At 32.2% G+C, this 15,591-nt stretch overlaps 1 protein-coding gene across 1 annotated transcript; it reads left to right on the forward strand.

Annotated features, from left to right (window-relative positions):
- The first annotated feature begins 10,635 nt into the window (after window positions 1–10,635).
- LOC112326437 (glyceraldehyde-3-phosphate dehydrogenase A, chloroplastic-like) lies at window positions 10,636–13,363 on the forward strand. The gene is made up of 5 exons (XM_052450693.1): window positions 10,636–10,902; window positions 11,027–11,140; window positions 11,748–12,055; window positions 12,189–12,433; window positions 12,734–13,363. Exons 1-5 carry the CDS (start codon window positions 10,861–10,863, stop codon window positions 13,234–13,236), a joined length of 1,212 nt encoding a protein of 403 aa, XP_052306653.1. The 5' UTR covers window positions 10,636–10,860; the 3' UTR covers window positions 13,237–13,363.
- Window positions 13,364–15,591: the final 2,228 nt, after the last annotated feature.

Consider the following 15,591-nt stretch of genomic DNA (forward strand, 5'->3'; position numbering starts at 1 on the left):
GTATGTTTTTTTGGCTTGAAACTAATATGTATATCCACAGATAGGAGGAGGGATTTTTAATTTTAAAAAGGAAGAAAAAAAATATTTAAACAAGGATCTAATAAGAAATAAAATTTAAGAGGCAGGGAAAAAAATTAAATACTTTAGAAATTACATGGGCATAAATGTATATACAATTGAAAAAAAAAATATGATAATGGAGTCTGTTGCCCTTCCCAATCTCTAAGAGAATTTGCTCGTATTGCAAATTGATATTATGATAGTGATTAATTAAATATTCATATCAATATTTCCCTTTTTTTTAGCCAAAGAAATATAAAATTGATGATAGAAATCTTGTCCCAGCAAAATAGTTTTTATTAATGGGACTTAAAGATCATTCGATAATTAAATCAATAATTTTAAGTGGAAATGGTAATAAATAAAATAAAGAGTCTTAAATTCTAAAAACAAGAGTATTTGTTCTTGTTTCTATGCGATTAATGCTCTAAGGACTTGGCTTGTTTGAGAGTGTAGTAGAAGTTGATTTTCAAAGTGTTTTTTTATTTAAAAAAGTATCAAAATAATTTATTTTTGATATTAGCACATTAAAACGATCCAAAAATACAAAAATAATAATTTAAAGCTATAAAAAATTCAAAAATCTTCAAAAGCGTGGTTGGATCACAATGCTAAATAAAGTCTAAGAGATATAAATTTAGAGAGTAGAAAAAAAAAGTGAACCTTTTATCTAAATAACTCAAGGGGTATTTATACTCCCTAAACCTTGTCGTTCTGAGGGAATGGAGAGGTTGATGAGTTATTTTCTCCATATGACATTAATGAGAGATAACAATCTTTTACATATGATTAATAAGATAAAAATATGGGAGGCCTTTGGAAGACCTTTCAAATACATACATGTGTAAGGAGATGATTATTTCTGACCTTTTATATATCTAAAGGTATAGGAAGATGATTATTTTGACAAGAAAATGTCATGTCAATAATCTTAAGATAAAACCTTATAATCCTAACATGGATCTCTAAGGCCAATTGAGTCTAGCATGTAGCCAAACCTAGGAGAAATGACTTTGATAGTTCATCAAACTTATGATATCTTTGGCTCAGCCAACAATTGAATCCAAGGATATTGGATTTGAAAACTCGCTACACCCACGGTGACTTGGATTCAACTCGCGGCTGAACCCAAGCATATCAGGTCTAGCAACTTGCCAAACTCACCGTGATGTCTTTAGCTTAGCTCATGACAAATCCCAAGTATATTAGGTCTAGCATCTTGCCAAACACAGGGTGGCTTAGACTCAGCTCATAGTTGAACCTAAGCATATTAAGTCTGGCATCTTGTTAGATCCATGGTGACTTGGGCTTAGTTAATGGATGAGTCCATACATTCAATTAGGTTAACACCTTATTATATGTTTGTGTCTGACATCCTGCTAAACGCACATTCAATTAGGTTAACACCTTATTATATGTTTGGGCTCTTTCAAAGTATAAAAATATTGAGTCCAAAATACCAACTCATCATATATTACCTTATACTCTAAATTGCATGGGTTTTTCACTATTCATCCTCTCATATTTGTTGAGGATGGACTATGCAAAATTTTATATTTTTTCAATTTGGTCCTCAAACTTTTTTTAGGCGAATTAGTCCTATTTAAGAATCAATTGATTAGGAATTCTTATGAAAGGGTGGGATTGGAAGAGGGGGGGACCAAAATGAAAAACACGGCAAACATGGTGGCATACCATAAGTTTTGAAGAAGATGCATTTTGATCCTACAATTAAAACAATCACGCAAATTATACAATTTCGGTCATTCAAAATTGTTCCAATTTCATTTTGGTATAAAAGTTTATTTTTGTTATTTTTTAGCCCCTGGTTGATAGAGGAGAGAGAGAGATCGCTAGATTATAGTGGTAGAGAGAGAAACATGTCGTTGACACCGATTTAGGCCACCAAAATGGAGAATATTTGTGTCAAATTGTTCTATTTAATGAAGGAAGTTCATATTAGGTGTTTTTGCACCTTAAAATTTTATGAAAAAATAGATCCCAGCTTGGGTTGATTTTTGGTTTTGGGTTGATTTTTGGTTTTTGAGGCGGTTTTTTTTTTTTAGATCATGTATAGGTTTATCATGATTTCTAAGTTGTTTTATAGGTATTTTAGGTAAAAAAAAACGTGTTGAAAAAGAGGTCTTTGGGTAAAAAAAATATAAACCTTGATTTTCCGGCCACCACAGTAGCCGGAATCTAGGCAAAATAGGTGACACGTCATCTATTTTTTTTTTAAAAAAAAGGGGTGGACGTCATGTTGTCCGTCCCAAATGCAGATAAAAAAAGGGGTTAGTTGGGCGGGCTTGCCCTGGTGAAATGGGCCAGGCGAGCTGGCTTGGCTTGCTAGGCCTAACATCACCTAGCCCCTTTTTTTCTCTATTTGTTTTTATTTCAATTAAAACTTCTTTTATTTTTTAAAATAATTAATTATATTAATATTAATATCCCTTCTCTCTTTTATTTTGTTTTGAAAATTTCTTTTAAAAATTGGTGATTTGTTTTTTGTTATCCTTTTAATTATACTTTTATGATTTTTTTTTATCTTTTATATAGATGAACTATGTTTTTGAAAATAAAAAAAATTATTTCAGATGATATTTCTAATATGTGTAGCCTTATATATTATTTTTTTTCCTTTTATTTTATTCAATCAATTTAATATTTTTTTTCTATTTCTATTATCGTTTGATTAAATAAAAAAAATATTTTAATGCACAAAAATTAACAAACAGGACTAGGTAAATATCTTATCTTGTGAGATTAAATATCTTAATTTATATTTATCTCTTATTTTTTTAACTTTTATTTTTAGTTGTCATTAATGATTTCTTATTTATTTATTAGCGCACATGGTTCTTAGTTTATTTAATTACATGTGTTTCAAACCTGTATATATAATTTTTTATGAAAAAAAAATATATTTGACATGCGACAGCGTGAGTCACATAACTAGTGTCTGTATGTTTTTTATGATTGATAAGTGGATATGTTCTCGTGCTATTCTCCAATTTTTATATTCTACAAATTCCAGAAAAGATTGTAAAAAAAATAAAAATTGGTTCAGATATTTGATTTATTTAAAACTTGATTTGTTAAAAACTTGGGTATCAATACATGAAAAGCTTAGAGAAATAAAAAAAATCAATAGCTCCGGGTGACTGGATCGCCCTGGCGGGGCCGAGGTTGAGAAAACAAAAATAAAATAAAAGGAAACAATTATGATTAAAATGAAAAGAAGAGTATCATGTGATTCTTCTCACTCCAACGTAGGGGTGAGCAAAAAAACCGAGTAAATCGAGAAAAAAAACAAAAAAAAATCGAACCGAAAAAAAAACAGATTATTTTTTTTGTAAAACTTTTCGGTTCGGTTCGGTTTCTGTTTACGAAACCGGAAACCAACAAAACCCCAACCGAACCGAACCGGTTCGGTTTAAGGGGTACTATAAATATGAAAAAAAAAAAACACTTTCTAATTTCTAAAACCTAATTAACCCTAGATACTCTCCAGCGACTCCTTGCAGCCGCTCCCTCAATCCTCACGGCCGCACCTCACAGGCTCACACTTTCACTCACTCTGTAACAAAATCAAGTTAATCCATCTTTGATTCTTCATCCATATCCCTCTCTGGCTCTCCCATACCATCTTCATCTTCAAAACAAACAACCTAGCCAGTCAGCCACATCCCTCTCCCACACAACCACGAGTCGCATGACACACACCACACCGGCACACCGAACCTCCAGAGTCCAAATCTAGCAAACCAGTCCCTCCCTCTTTCACACCCGAACTTGAATCGTGTCCCAACTCACACCAGGTATGATTTATTTTTTCTGTCAATCTTTGTTTTTATTTTTTTCCTTTTTATTTAGTTTCTTGGTTCTTTTAGTTTGTTTTTGTATTTTGTTCCCCTGTTTTCGTGTCCCAATTCTTTGGATAATTGTCCTGATAATATGTTATTTAGTTTCGTGTCCCAATTTTTTGGATAATTTTCTGGATAATATGTTATAGAAATAACGAAGCTATTTCTTTATTTATAATTTAGATAATGTTTCATTATGTAGACTGTATTTAAGAATTGCTTTTTTTAGTTACTGTATTTGTTTTGTTGTTGCCTTTACTGTATTTAGTGTGCAGGAACTTGTCAGCCAAACTTTATATTGGTTGTATTCATGGAACTTATATTGTTATTGGCTTGCATTATTATTGGGTGAGAACTTTAGGTGAGAATAATAAAGTTTGAAAGTTTGCAATTGTAATAACTAATGATCAATATAGTTTACATATGCTTGTATTTTTATATAAATTATTGTTTCATGGATGATTACAATGTCGCTTCCAAAGTTTTTATTTCTTATTCATAAGTCAAACATTTAGAGGTTTAATATGATATTCTATTTTTTGAGCAAGAAAGTTTGCCTTTATTTAATGAATTATAATTGATAACTATGTTAACTATGTTGGGTTGTTTACTGCTGCAGTGTATTACTTTGTTTTATGTGTATTTATTATTTTTTTCTTCATAATTAGGGTGTATTAGTATCTGGGAGTTGCATAAAGTTTTTCTTTTGTTGCTGTTTCCCGATTGTTTGTTGATTTCTCATCCTATGTCTCTTCACAACATTGAAACTATTATTGGATTTTTTTGGTTGCCATCTTTGTTATTTTTTAAGGTAGATGCTATTTTCTTCATGCTGTTGTTTACAGTTCAAGTTCTGGAAAAGTATTGTGTGATTTCCTCTTTCGTTTTGATGTTGGTTGGAAGGAAGAGATATAGATGTTGTGAAATTGGTTATGTTTGGCAGCATGTTTCATTGTGCACAGATATTGTTAGGATTGTCCTCAAAACTGGTTTCTATGACTAAGAATCTGTTGCTTTTATAATATAGGATGTAAATTTGTTCTTATTACATCTCGAAATAGACTGTTAATCAGAATTTCAAGGACAATTTGATGCTGTGAAATGTGTATTTGAGACTTAGGCTTGGCAGATGGCAGTGAACTTAGGATTGGTTGGCAGTGAACTTAGGCTTGACAGATGTTTTGGCTGATATTACTTTCCATTTTGTTTTTTGTTTTTGCCTGACATTTAAGTTTCTATTAGTTTGATAGTTTCTTTGAATTTTAATACATTTAAGTCTATTATAAATTATGGGTTTTTAACATGTTTTCATTATGTAATAATAGATGGAAACTACTCAAATTCAAAATGCTTCATCCACGGGCACTGCACCAACATCAACCACTTCTCCAACTTCAAAAACTAACACAGAGTCAACCAATGCAGGATCCACCACAGATACAAAAGGTAAACAACCTCAAGTCTTTGCATCTAGGAAAAGAAATGCTGAAGATAGAAAAAAATCATAAATTTGGGATCACTTTACAAAAGCCCCTAGAGCTGAATGTAATTATTGTGGAAAACATTATGCATGTCATACTATTGTTAATGACACAAGTAATATGTGGAGTCATTTAAAAGTGTGCAAGAAGTTTCCTTTTGTGGTTGATAAGAAACAAAAGGTTTTGGTATTAGAACCTAAGATAGAGAATGGTGAATTGGGAGAACAAAATACGGGAAGTCTTAAGACAATAGGTTATAATTATGATGAATGTAGATAAACACTAGCAAAGATGGTTATAATTGATGAGTTGCCTTTTAATTTTGTGGAGGGTTGGGGATTTAAATTGTTTGCTAGGACTATGCAACCTAGATTTGACATTCCTTCTCGTTTTACAATTATGAGAGATTGTTTGAAACTTTATGTTGAAGAGAATGATAGATTGAGGATAGCTCTTAGGGGTCAACGATTGTGCTTAACAACAGATACATGGACATCAATCCAAAATATTAACTATATGTGTTTAACAGCTTATTGGATTGATAATGACTGGAATTTGCATAAAAGAATTCTTAATTTTTGTCAAGTTTCCAATCATATGGGTGAGACAATTGGCCAAGTTATTAAGAATTGTTTGTTGGAGTGGAGGATTGATAAACTGTTGACTATTACATTAGACAATGCAAGCTCTAATAATATGACCATTTCATATTTAAAGAATGTGATGAAAGATTGACCAACTAATATATTGTCAAATGAGCACTTGCATGTTAGATGTTGTGCACACATTGTAAACCTCATTGTGTGTGATGGCTTGAAAGAGATTAATGTTTCAGTAGTTAAGATTCGAAATGCAATTAGGTTTGTGAGATCTTCACCGTCGAGGCATCTTGCATTTAAGAAGTGTGCTGAAAAGTTGCATATAAAGTGTAAGAAATCATTGTGTTTAGATGTTGCAACTCGATGGAATTCAACTTATCTTATGCTAGAAGCTGTTGAAAAGTTTGAAAAGGTGTTTGTGAGATTAGGTGAAAAAGAACCTAGGTATATGAGTTACTTTTTGGAGGTTGATTCAAAGGGGAATAAAAAAAACATAGGGCCACCTGGTTTGGAGGATTGGGAAAATGCAAGAACTTTGGTTAAGTTCTTAAAGATCTTTTATATGGTTACATTGAGATTTTCTGGCTCATTGCATGTCACATCAAATGCTTTCTTCAATGAATTGATTTACATGCATACAAACTTGTTGCAATTGTGTAAAAATAAAGGTAGTATTTTAAGTGGAATGGCGATGAATATGATGTTAAAGTTTGAGAAATATTGGGGTTGTGAAGTAAATCAGAATTTTTTGTTATATGTGGCTAAAGTCTTAGATCCATGTTTGAAGTTGAAATATATGAAATTTTGTTTTGGTGATTTGTATGATTATGACAAAGCACAATTGCTAACAAATAAGGTGAAAGATACTTTGGTGAGCTTGTATGAGTTTTATTTGAAAATTGATGAAGTGGTGGATAATAATAGGCATAAACAGGATGTTAATGCTATTGATGATGTGGAGGTAGATGTTAACACTTTGGCTCGATTCAAAAGACATTTGCAAGAGGTGGATAATATGGAAAATAAAAAAGAGGTTGAGAGGTATTTGATTGATGGTTGTGAGGATCCTAATGATGATAAGTTAGATATTTTGGGTTGGTGGAAAAGTAATGCTTTGAAATATAAGACACTTTCAAAGGTTGCACAACATGTTCTAGCTATTCTTATATCCACAGTGGCTTTTGAATCAGCATTTAGCACAGGTGGTCGTGTACTTGATCAATTTCGAAGTTCTCTATCTCCAGCAACTGTTCAAGCACTCATATGTTGTCAAAATTGGTTGCATCATGGATCAATTTCAACTGATATTAGAAGCTTGATAAATGATCTTGAAACCTACGAAAACCTTGAGTCAGGTAATTTTTTTTTGAAACTTACACCTTTTATTTTGTAATTTATTAATTGAATTGTTTGCAATCATCTAACATGTCTAATTTTTTATTTTATAAAAATTTGGTGGAAAGTTACATATAGCATCGGATGATAATTAGTTCAGAAGTTACTTTGATGGTAAAATACTACATTTTATTTTTACATATTCTAATTTATTTTATCATGTTATAATTTTAGATCTTGATTTTCAGGTTTTGATGTCAATAGTATTACGGAATCAAAGTGCAATATTCTTGTCATCTTGATGTGCTTTTTGATTGGGATGATGTGCACAATGAAGATTTATATTTTTTGCATGAAGTGTTTTATTTTTTATGGCAATGTTATTTGTTGTTTCTTTTTAAGCCTTTTTGAAGGCAATGCTTTGTAATTTTAATTTTAATTTGGTGTGTGTGTTATTTAAACTTTGATGCAGGAGAGAAGTCCAAAACACAAATATTAGAAAGACTTGCAGCATATTAAACACAATATTAGCACTAATAATTTAATATAAGTGAATATTTAGTGACAAAAAATATTAAATATATTATAGAATTTTGTAAAAAATTTAGATAATATTTACATTAATTACAAGTCCATTAGAAAGCCCATCAGAAAACCCATTAGAAAGCCCAAAAAGCCTAAAAAAGCCCAAAAAAACAATAATACAGGTTTTCCGGTTTTTCTGTTAAAAAAACCGAACCGAACCGAAACCGGTCGGTTTGAACCGGTTCCGGTTCGAATTTTTCAGTTTTTCAAAATTTAATTTTTATTAGTTTTTTAGATAAAAACCGAACCGAACTGAATTTACACACACCTACTCCAGCGTCTTCTTTGTTTGTTTTCTTGGTTACTGTTCTCTCGTGTTCTTGTTTGTGTTGCTGGATTCGCTAATTAATGACCACAAGGATTCCACATTCGGTCCAAGACAATAATCAATCAAATTATATTCACTTAATTCCTCTTCGCTTTATGTCTTAATCATCGAATGATCATGAACGAGGGCCGTACACGTGGAATTATTGACCTAAAAATGAAGGAACAGATGAAGTCCAACTTCAATTTAATTATTCCCTAATAACTGCTCTGCCTGTCTCCATGATGTGAAATCTTCAATTGGTAAAATGAAATAATAGCATGCATAGAGTAAAAGGAAAACATAGAGGAAAAATAGAGCTTAAAATAAAAGGGAATAAGTTGAAAACCGAGGTGAAGAAGAGTGTAAAATATTCTATCATAATATATCCAGAAATACTATTCCTTTGGTTTTTTTTTTTTTTAATAAAGGATTTGGAATCAAAACTGATATAAAACTATCAAAATTAATTTATGCGATGATCAACCTTAATTACCCGTCACAAACCATAATTAGACTTGATATCTAGGTTGAAGAAACTTTTCAGACTCTTTATTTATAGCTTGGACAAACTAATAGGCTGCCAAAATATTTTTTATGCATTAAAGAATCATAAACTCAAACCTAAACCCGAAAATAGATTGATAAAAAATAATTTTTTTATCGTCTAAAAATTATTTTATGATAAACCCAAATCTAAACCTAAGCCCAAACCCAGGCTTAGGCTCGAGCACAGACCAAACATGTGTGTGTGAGATTTTAAGTCCAAAACCCACTTTACTTAGGTTCTATTTTCTCTAAAAGCTTTGGTGTAATTCTTTATATTCCCATTATATAAACTATAAAAAAATCTTGTTTCTTTTCTATGTGAGATAAAGGGTTTTGAATTTTTCAAATTGAACCTTTCTTAGTGAAATATTATTGAATTTACTATGCCAAATGGTGAACGTAATGTTTTTAACTATTCAACCTTTTATATAAACTAAGATAATAATATTCATATAGTTCTCTAAACAGAGATTTTATTTTGTTATCGTGGTTGTGTTTATTTGGCCTAAAACAACTTTAGGCTTCACAAGAGCTTTAGAAAAGTCAAACTTTTTAAAATCCTTAAAGAAATAATTATATTTCTTGCTCATATAGGTGATTTTTTCACTATAAGTATTCTGTTGTATTCCACTTGATATATCAAGATATGAAAATCATTAATAGTGTACAACTCATCTTCTATCACAGCACAACTAACACGTTTTTATCATAAGAATATGCAAGAAATAATAAATTGAAAATGTTATACAACTTAATTTTTCTATTTGAAGTTTGATAGTCTTCATTTAAATAAAAGTATTTTAAATTCATAAAGAAAGAAAAATATAATTACATGTTACTAATACCATCATCTTACTATTACTATCATGCCATCATAACTTTACTATCACTTCAACTACTAGCATAATCATATAGCTAGTATTACAACCATCATAATTAATATTATTATTTTTATAATTATATCCAACATTACTACTACTATTATTTCTAGTACTACCTAGTAATTTCAATAGAGATTTTTTTTAAAATATTTTTCTTAATCCTATAAAGAGATCATTGAAATATTAATTTATATTTCATTATATCATTATTGTTTCTTTCTTTATATATATTTGATATTGTGATAGCTTTTACAATTACGGTTGAAATTAGTAGATTTAAAAAGAAAAACACTTTTAGTTGTAGTTTTTTAAAAAATAGGTTTTTTTTTAAAATATATTTAGTTAAAATTTCTACATGCAAAATAAATGAAAGAAATGTCATTTTAGTTTTTATAAAATTAAAATTTGAAATACAATATGTATAGGGTCAATATAAAAAATATAAAATATTTACCGAACTAAATAATTTTTTCTTTATAGATAAATAAATAATAAAAACTAGCACAATACTGATCGATATCTTCGTGGTGATGGCATTCTTATACTCATCAACCATTCCCAAATCCCAATAGTACGAGGAAAAAGCCACACGCGGGGTGGGTCGATAATGGCCGTTCTGTAAATCATACAAGAGCAGAAGGAAATGACAACGCTGGCCATTAAAAGCGGCAGATGAGAACATGGCTGTAATTCATCTGGGAAGATAGCAATGGCTCAGAAAGATCATGCCATGCCAAACAAACACAGGCCATTCATCCCTTTCCCCTCCACTCTATCCAAAATTCTTTCCCCGTAATGAATATTCTATTGCAAGTGCCAATGCGACCTCGTTTGAAGAATGCAAGAGCTAGCTAGTTTGGCCCACTTACAAGAAATCAAAGGTGGAGGCCCAAAGATTGAAAACCAGATGCTGTAGAGAGTCTCAAGACTCTACAGTCTACACACGATTATGCAATTTTACATGATTGGAAAATGGAATGGTAGAGATTTGGAGACACAAACGCAAAGCATAACCACAGCCATACATTGAATGAGAGGCTATCCATAATCTAATCCTCTCTTATTTTTTCTCCAGTCTGTCTTCTCTCAAACCACCCTTCTCTACTTGTAGTGCTGCTACACCAACACAAACACTACTACTACTACTACTAGTAGTTCGAAGAGAATTTCTGCTTTTGTCAGTGTGTTTATCCTACCATAATGGCCTCGGCTACCTTTTCTGTAGCCAAACCATCTCTTCAGGTCCATTGCTCGCAACTCTTATGCTTCTTTACACGCTAAGCTTTATTAACCTGTTCTTGTACTTGGTGTGTTTTTGGTTTCCGGTTTATGTTAAAGTTTCTTAATTTCTTCGGTTATGATACAGGCAAGTGGAAAGGGATTTACAGATTTCTCAGGCCTCCGCAGTTCATCAGCTTTCCTTCCCTTTACGAAAAAGACATCAGATGACTTTGTTTCTGTCGTTGCTTTCCAGACCTCTGTAAGCTTCGTTACATCAATTTCCCATTTGTAGTCGTAGTAGTAGTAGCGGACGTAGACAAATAAACAAATGACAGGCTATCAATCATCAACCAAGCATTGTAGTTTAATCACAACAGTTTATTCATACTGTAGGAAATATTGTAATAGACATGAACTATGTCTAGCTGCATTAAAAGCTGGATGTACTGGGAAACTACATGAAATAGGCCTAATATATATGACGGATCCTTTCTGACAAAATAGTGGAAGAATGGAAATCTTTAAACGTGTAAGAAAGAAGAGAAGGGTCACTTTGAAGTTAAACATTAGAAAAAAGGGAAAAAAAGCAAAGGTCAGTAGCTAAGGTTCTTGGATCTTAGTAATTCAATAGTCTGACGTACAGACTGAAGTTTGTTATGCAAGTTCACATTTTAAAATTTTAATTTTGATCCAAATTGTAGATAGTATATCTTTAGCAATAATTTGCTCACAATTTTTTTTTTTTTTTTTTTTTTTGTCTAGTGTTTTAAATGTGGTAGGAAACAAACATATGCTACACATTCCAGTTAACTGCTATTCATTGATTTTGTTTTTTGTTTTTTCCTTATTCTGATGTGACTGTGAAGATGGGAAACAGCAGTGGAGGATACAGAAAAAGTGCCGCAGAGGCAAAGATAAAAGTGGCCATAAACGGGTTCGGCAGGATCGGCAGGAACTTCTTGAGGTGCTGGCATGGACGCAAGGATTCCCCTCTTGACGTCATTGCCATCAACGACACTGGTGGTGTTAAGCAGGCCTCCCACCTTCTCAAGTATGACTCCACCCTTGGCATCTTCGATGCTGACGTTAAGCCTGTTGGTGATAATGCCATCTCTGTTGATGGCAAGGTCATCAAGGTCGTTTCTAGCCGCAACCCTCTCGACCTTCCCTGGAAGTAAGAGTCTCTTTCGCTTTTGTTGTCTACTCCGATGAAGACTTGAATTACACATGATGTTCACATATTAGATAGTTGATCGTATGAAATATGTGTGCTAATGATGGGCTGGCCAATTCGTTTGATGTTATAGGGACATGGAGGTCGACCTGGTGATAGAAGGTACGGGGGTTTTCGTCGACAGGGAAGGTGCAGGGAAGCACATTACGGCAGGGGCCAAGAAGGTGATCATCACAGCCCCTGGAAAGGGTGATATACCAACCTACGTTGTTGGAGTCAATGCTGACGCCTACAACCCTGATGAACCTATCATCAGCAATGCTTCTTGCACCACTAACTGCCTTGCTCCCTTCGTCAAGGTCCTAGACCAGAAGTTTGGTAATTAAATCTATTGACACTTTCCCTTTCCTCATTAATCTGTCTCTTTGCCACTTTCCTGTCAATCGAAAAGCTCTAGCGTTCCATGTATGTTAAGAGCTGCAAACTTTAAATCCTGAGCTTTTGAGCAAACACAACTTCGCAGTTGTAATTGAGAGCTAGTAGGCAATATGTAGTAGCTGAAAAGAAGAACAGTCACAGACACAGCAAACCTTGTAATAAATTTGGTTGCGCATTTCTAGTAATTAACGAAACAAAAATGCCTTAATAACATGGAAATTGAATGACAACCTGTGACAGGCATCATCAAGGGCACCATGACTACCACTCACTCATACACTGGAGATCAGAGACTGCTTGATGCTAGCCACCGTGATCTCAGACGTGCAAGAGCTGCAGCTCTTAACATTGTTCCAACATCAACCGGTGCAGCAAAGGCAGTGGCCCTCGTCCTTCCCACTCTTAAGGGTAAACTCAACGGCATTGCCCTGCGTGTTCCCACCCCAAACGTCTCGGTGGTCGACCTTGTTGTCCAGGTCTCCAAGAAGACCTTTGCTGAAGAGGTGAATGAAGGTTTTAGAGAGAGTGCTGAGAAGGAGCTCAAGGGTATCCTATCAGTCTGTGATGAGCCACTTGTTTCAGTTGACTTCAGGTGCAGCGATGTGTCCTCAACAGTCGATTCATCACTAACAATGGTGATGGGAGACGACATGGTTAAGGTGATTGCTTGGTATGATAACGAGTGGGGTTACTCCCAAAGGGTCGTGGATTTGGCTCACATTGTTGCCGATCAATGGAAGTAGCGATGTAATGTGATTTCTGATTTTTGTATAATTAATTATAATTACTATATATATTTATATATATAATTGTGGAACCATTTTCTCCTTGCGGTTAAGCATCAATAAGAATCTCATTTTGAACATGGAAGCCACATGCATCCTGGATTCCTCATTTCCATTATTATTTATGGTGGATTAATAACGTTAATCTTTCTTGTTGATGTTCGTCGTTATTACTCATGTTTGTAGTAGTAGTAGCAAGTCTCAATTTTCCAGCAGATTAGAAATAAAAACATTTCACCACACTCATACAAGTTTTAAAGGGATTTGAGGCTTGACAATGAGAAATCCTCATGTCTTGTGAAGGGATGAAATCCCTCCATTTATACGTGTTGAACATGCAAAAGAGGAAAACAAAAAACAATAACCAGCAGGTAGAAGTCCCACAATGTATCTGTAATTATAACTACACCAATTTTAAAGAATTTTCCAACCGTTAAAATGATGTAGAAGGTTTTTTTGTTGTTGAAAAACTCCCTCAGCTCCTAAATATATAGCTTTAATTAACCCTTTTACTCATTGGTGGAAAATTCTTAAAATTGTTTTATTAACAAAAAAAAAAATAAAGAATTTTTATTGTACTCCTCACAAAGCACTACTTCTTACATAGCACTATTTATAAAATAGTGCTTTTTTTGTTTGAATTTTTTTCCAATCAATGCTTTTTTGTTTAATTTTTTCATTTAATATTATATTTATTTTTTATCAGGTTATCCCACTCTTTTGACATAAATCATAAGTTTGATGAATTAAATCGGTTGACTCAAGGTTTTTTTTAATTGCCTTTTTTATTTCAATTTCATCATTTAAAATTGGATTAATTGAGAATTAAGTTGCGTGATTATTTTATTTGTTTTTTAGTAAGTTATTCTGATCTCATGATTTGAGAATAATGCTTAATGGGTTAGCCCAAGTTAACTTGGGTAGTTTTTTGTGTCTTTTTTTAATTGATTTTTTTTTTAATTTCATCATTCAACATTAGGTCGGTTGGGAATTGAACATCATAATCTATTTTAATTTGCTTTATATAGGGGAATATTGTCTCATGATCAGGGTCGCAAGTTTTGGTATTTTAACCCCGGTTAAATCATGTTATTTTTTTTTTTTAAAAAATTTCTTTTTTAGAGGTTATTTCGGTCTCGTGACTAGAGTTACCGGTCCTTCAACATCATAATTTGTTTTGATTTTTTTTTATCGCATTGTCCCCGTCTTATGACTCGGGTCGCGAGTTTGACAAGTTAACCCATTTGACTCAGTTTTTTTTAATTGATTTTTTTTTTTCAATTTTATCATTTAATATTGTGTTTGATTGAGAATTAAACTTCATGATTTATTTAGTTTGCTTTTCATGAGGTTATCCTGATCTTATGACTCATGAATAATGCTTTTTTTAATTGATTTTCTTAATTTATTCCTTCAATATTGGGTTGATTGGAAATTAAGTTTTATAATTTGTTTTGATTTGTTTTCTATAGGGTTATTATAGTTTTATAACCCGGGTCACGAATTTAACATGTTAACCTGAATTGACGCAAGTCAATCCAATATGTTGTTATAAAAAAAAAGATGTCATCTTGAAAATCGTTTTGAGTCAAACTATGTCTTTACGTGTCATCCATGTTGTTTTTGGACCAGCAAAGTCATCCGAGTCACATCAAGTCAATCCCTATACGGTTTCATTTTTTTTCCACTTAAAAAAATATTAGCAACATTTGAACATTTTTTTTTACGTTTAAGAAAACTTTGACCCAACCCGCAGTGTAGTGCAGGTCAATGATCTAGTTAGAAACTAAACGTAGAGGTTATATACATATTACTTTTATTAAGCATATTTCTTTTAGATTTTAAAGGTTCTCATCAAATTCTTAATAAAAATTGAATGTGATCTAGGCTTTAGTTATTTTTAAATAAATTATATTTAGTTTTTAAAAGTAAATTTCATGTAGTATATTGAGAAGTTTCCTTCTTAATTAGTAAAAAGTTTTAATTCTTAAAAGCTTTGAGAAAAAAAAAGAGTTAAAATTAGTGACTCCACAATTAAAATTATATTATTCTCTCTCTCTCTCTCTATATATATATATATATATATATAATTTTAATTTTGAAATAATTTTGAGTTAATTGAGATTATATTCCTTTCTTAAACAATATCAAAAGCATGTATCCTTTTATACCATTCTCATATATTTAGGAAGTGATGGTTGTAAGATTATATGAAGAGCTGAACAAATATAAGCCTCAGATTTAGCCTGATTGAAGTGAGTATGGTACAGGATTTCACATTGAACTAAATGAAATTGATTAGGTAGGAAGGCT

The sequence above is a fragment of the Populus trichocarpa genome, chromosome 2 (genome assembly GCF_000002775.5).
Source record: "Populus trichocarpa isolate Nisqually-1 chromosome 2, P.trichocarpa_v4.1, whole genome shotgun sequence".
Taxonomy (NCBI): Eukaryota; Viridiplantae; Streptophyta; class Magnoliopsida; order Malpighiales; family Salicaceae; genus Populus; species Populus trichocarpa.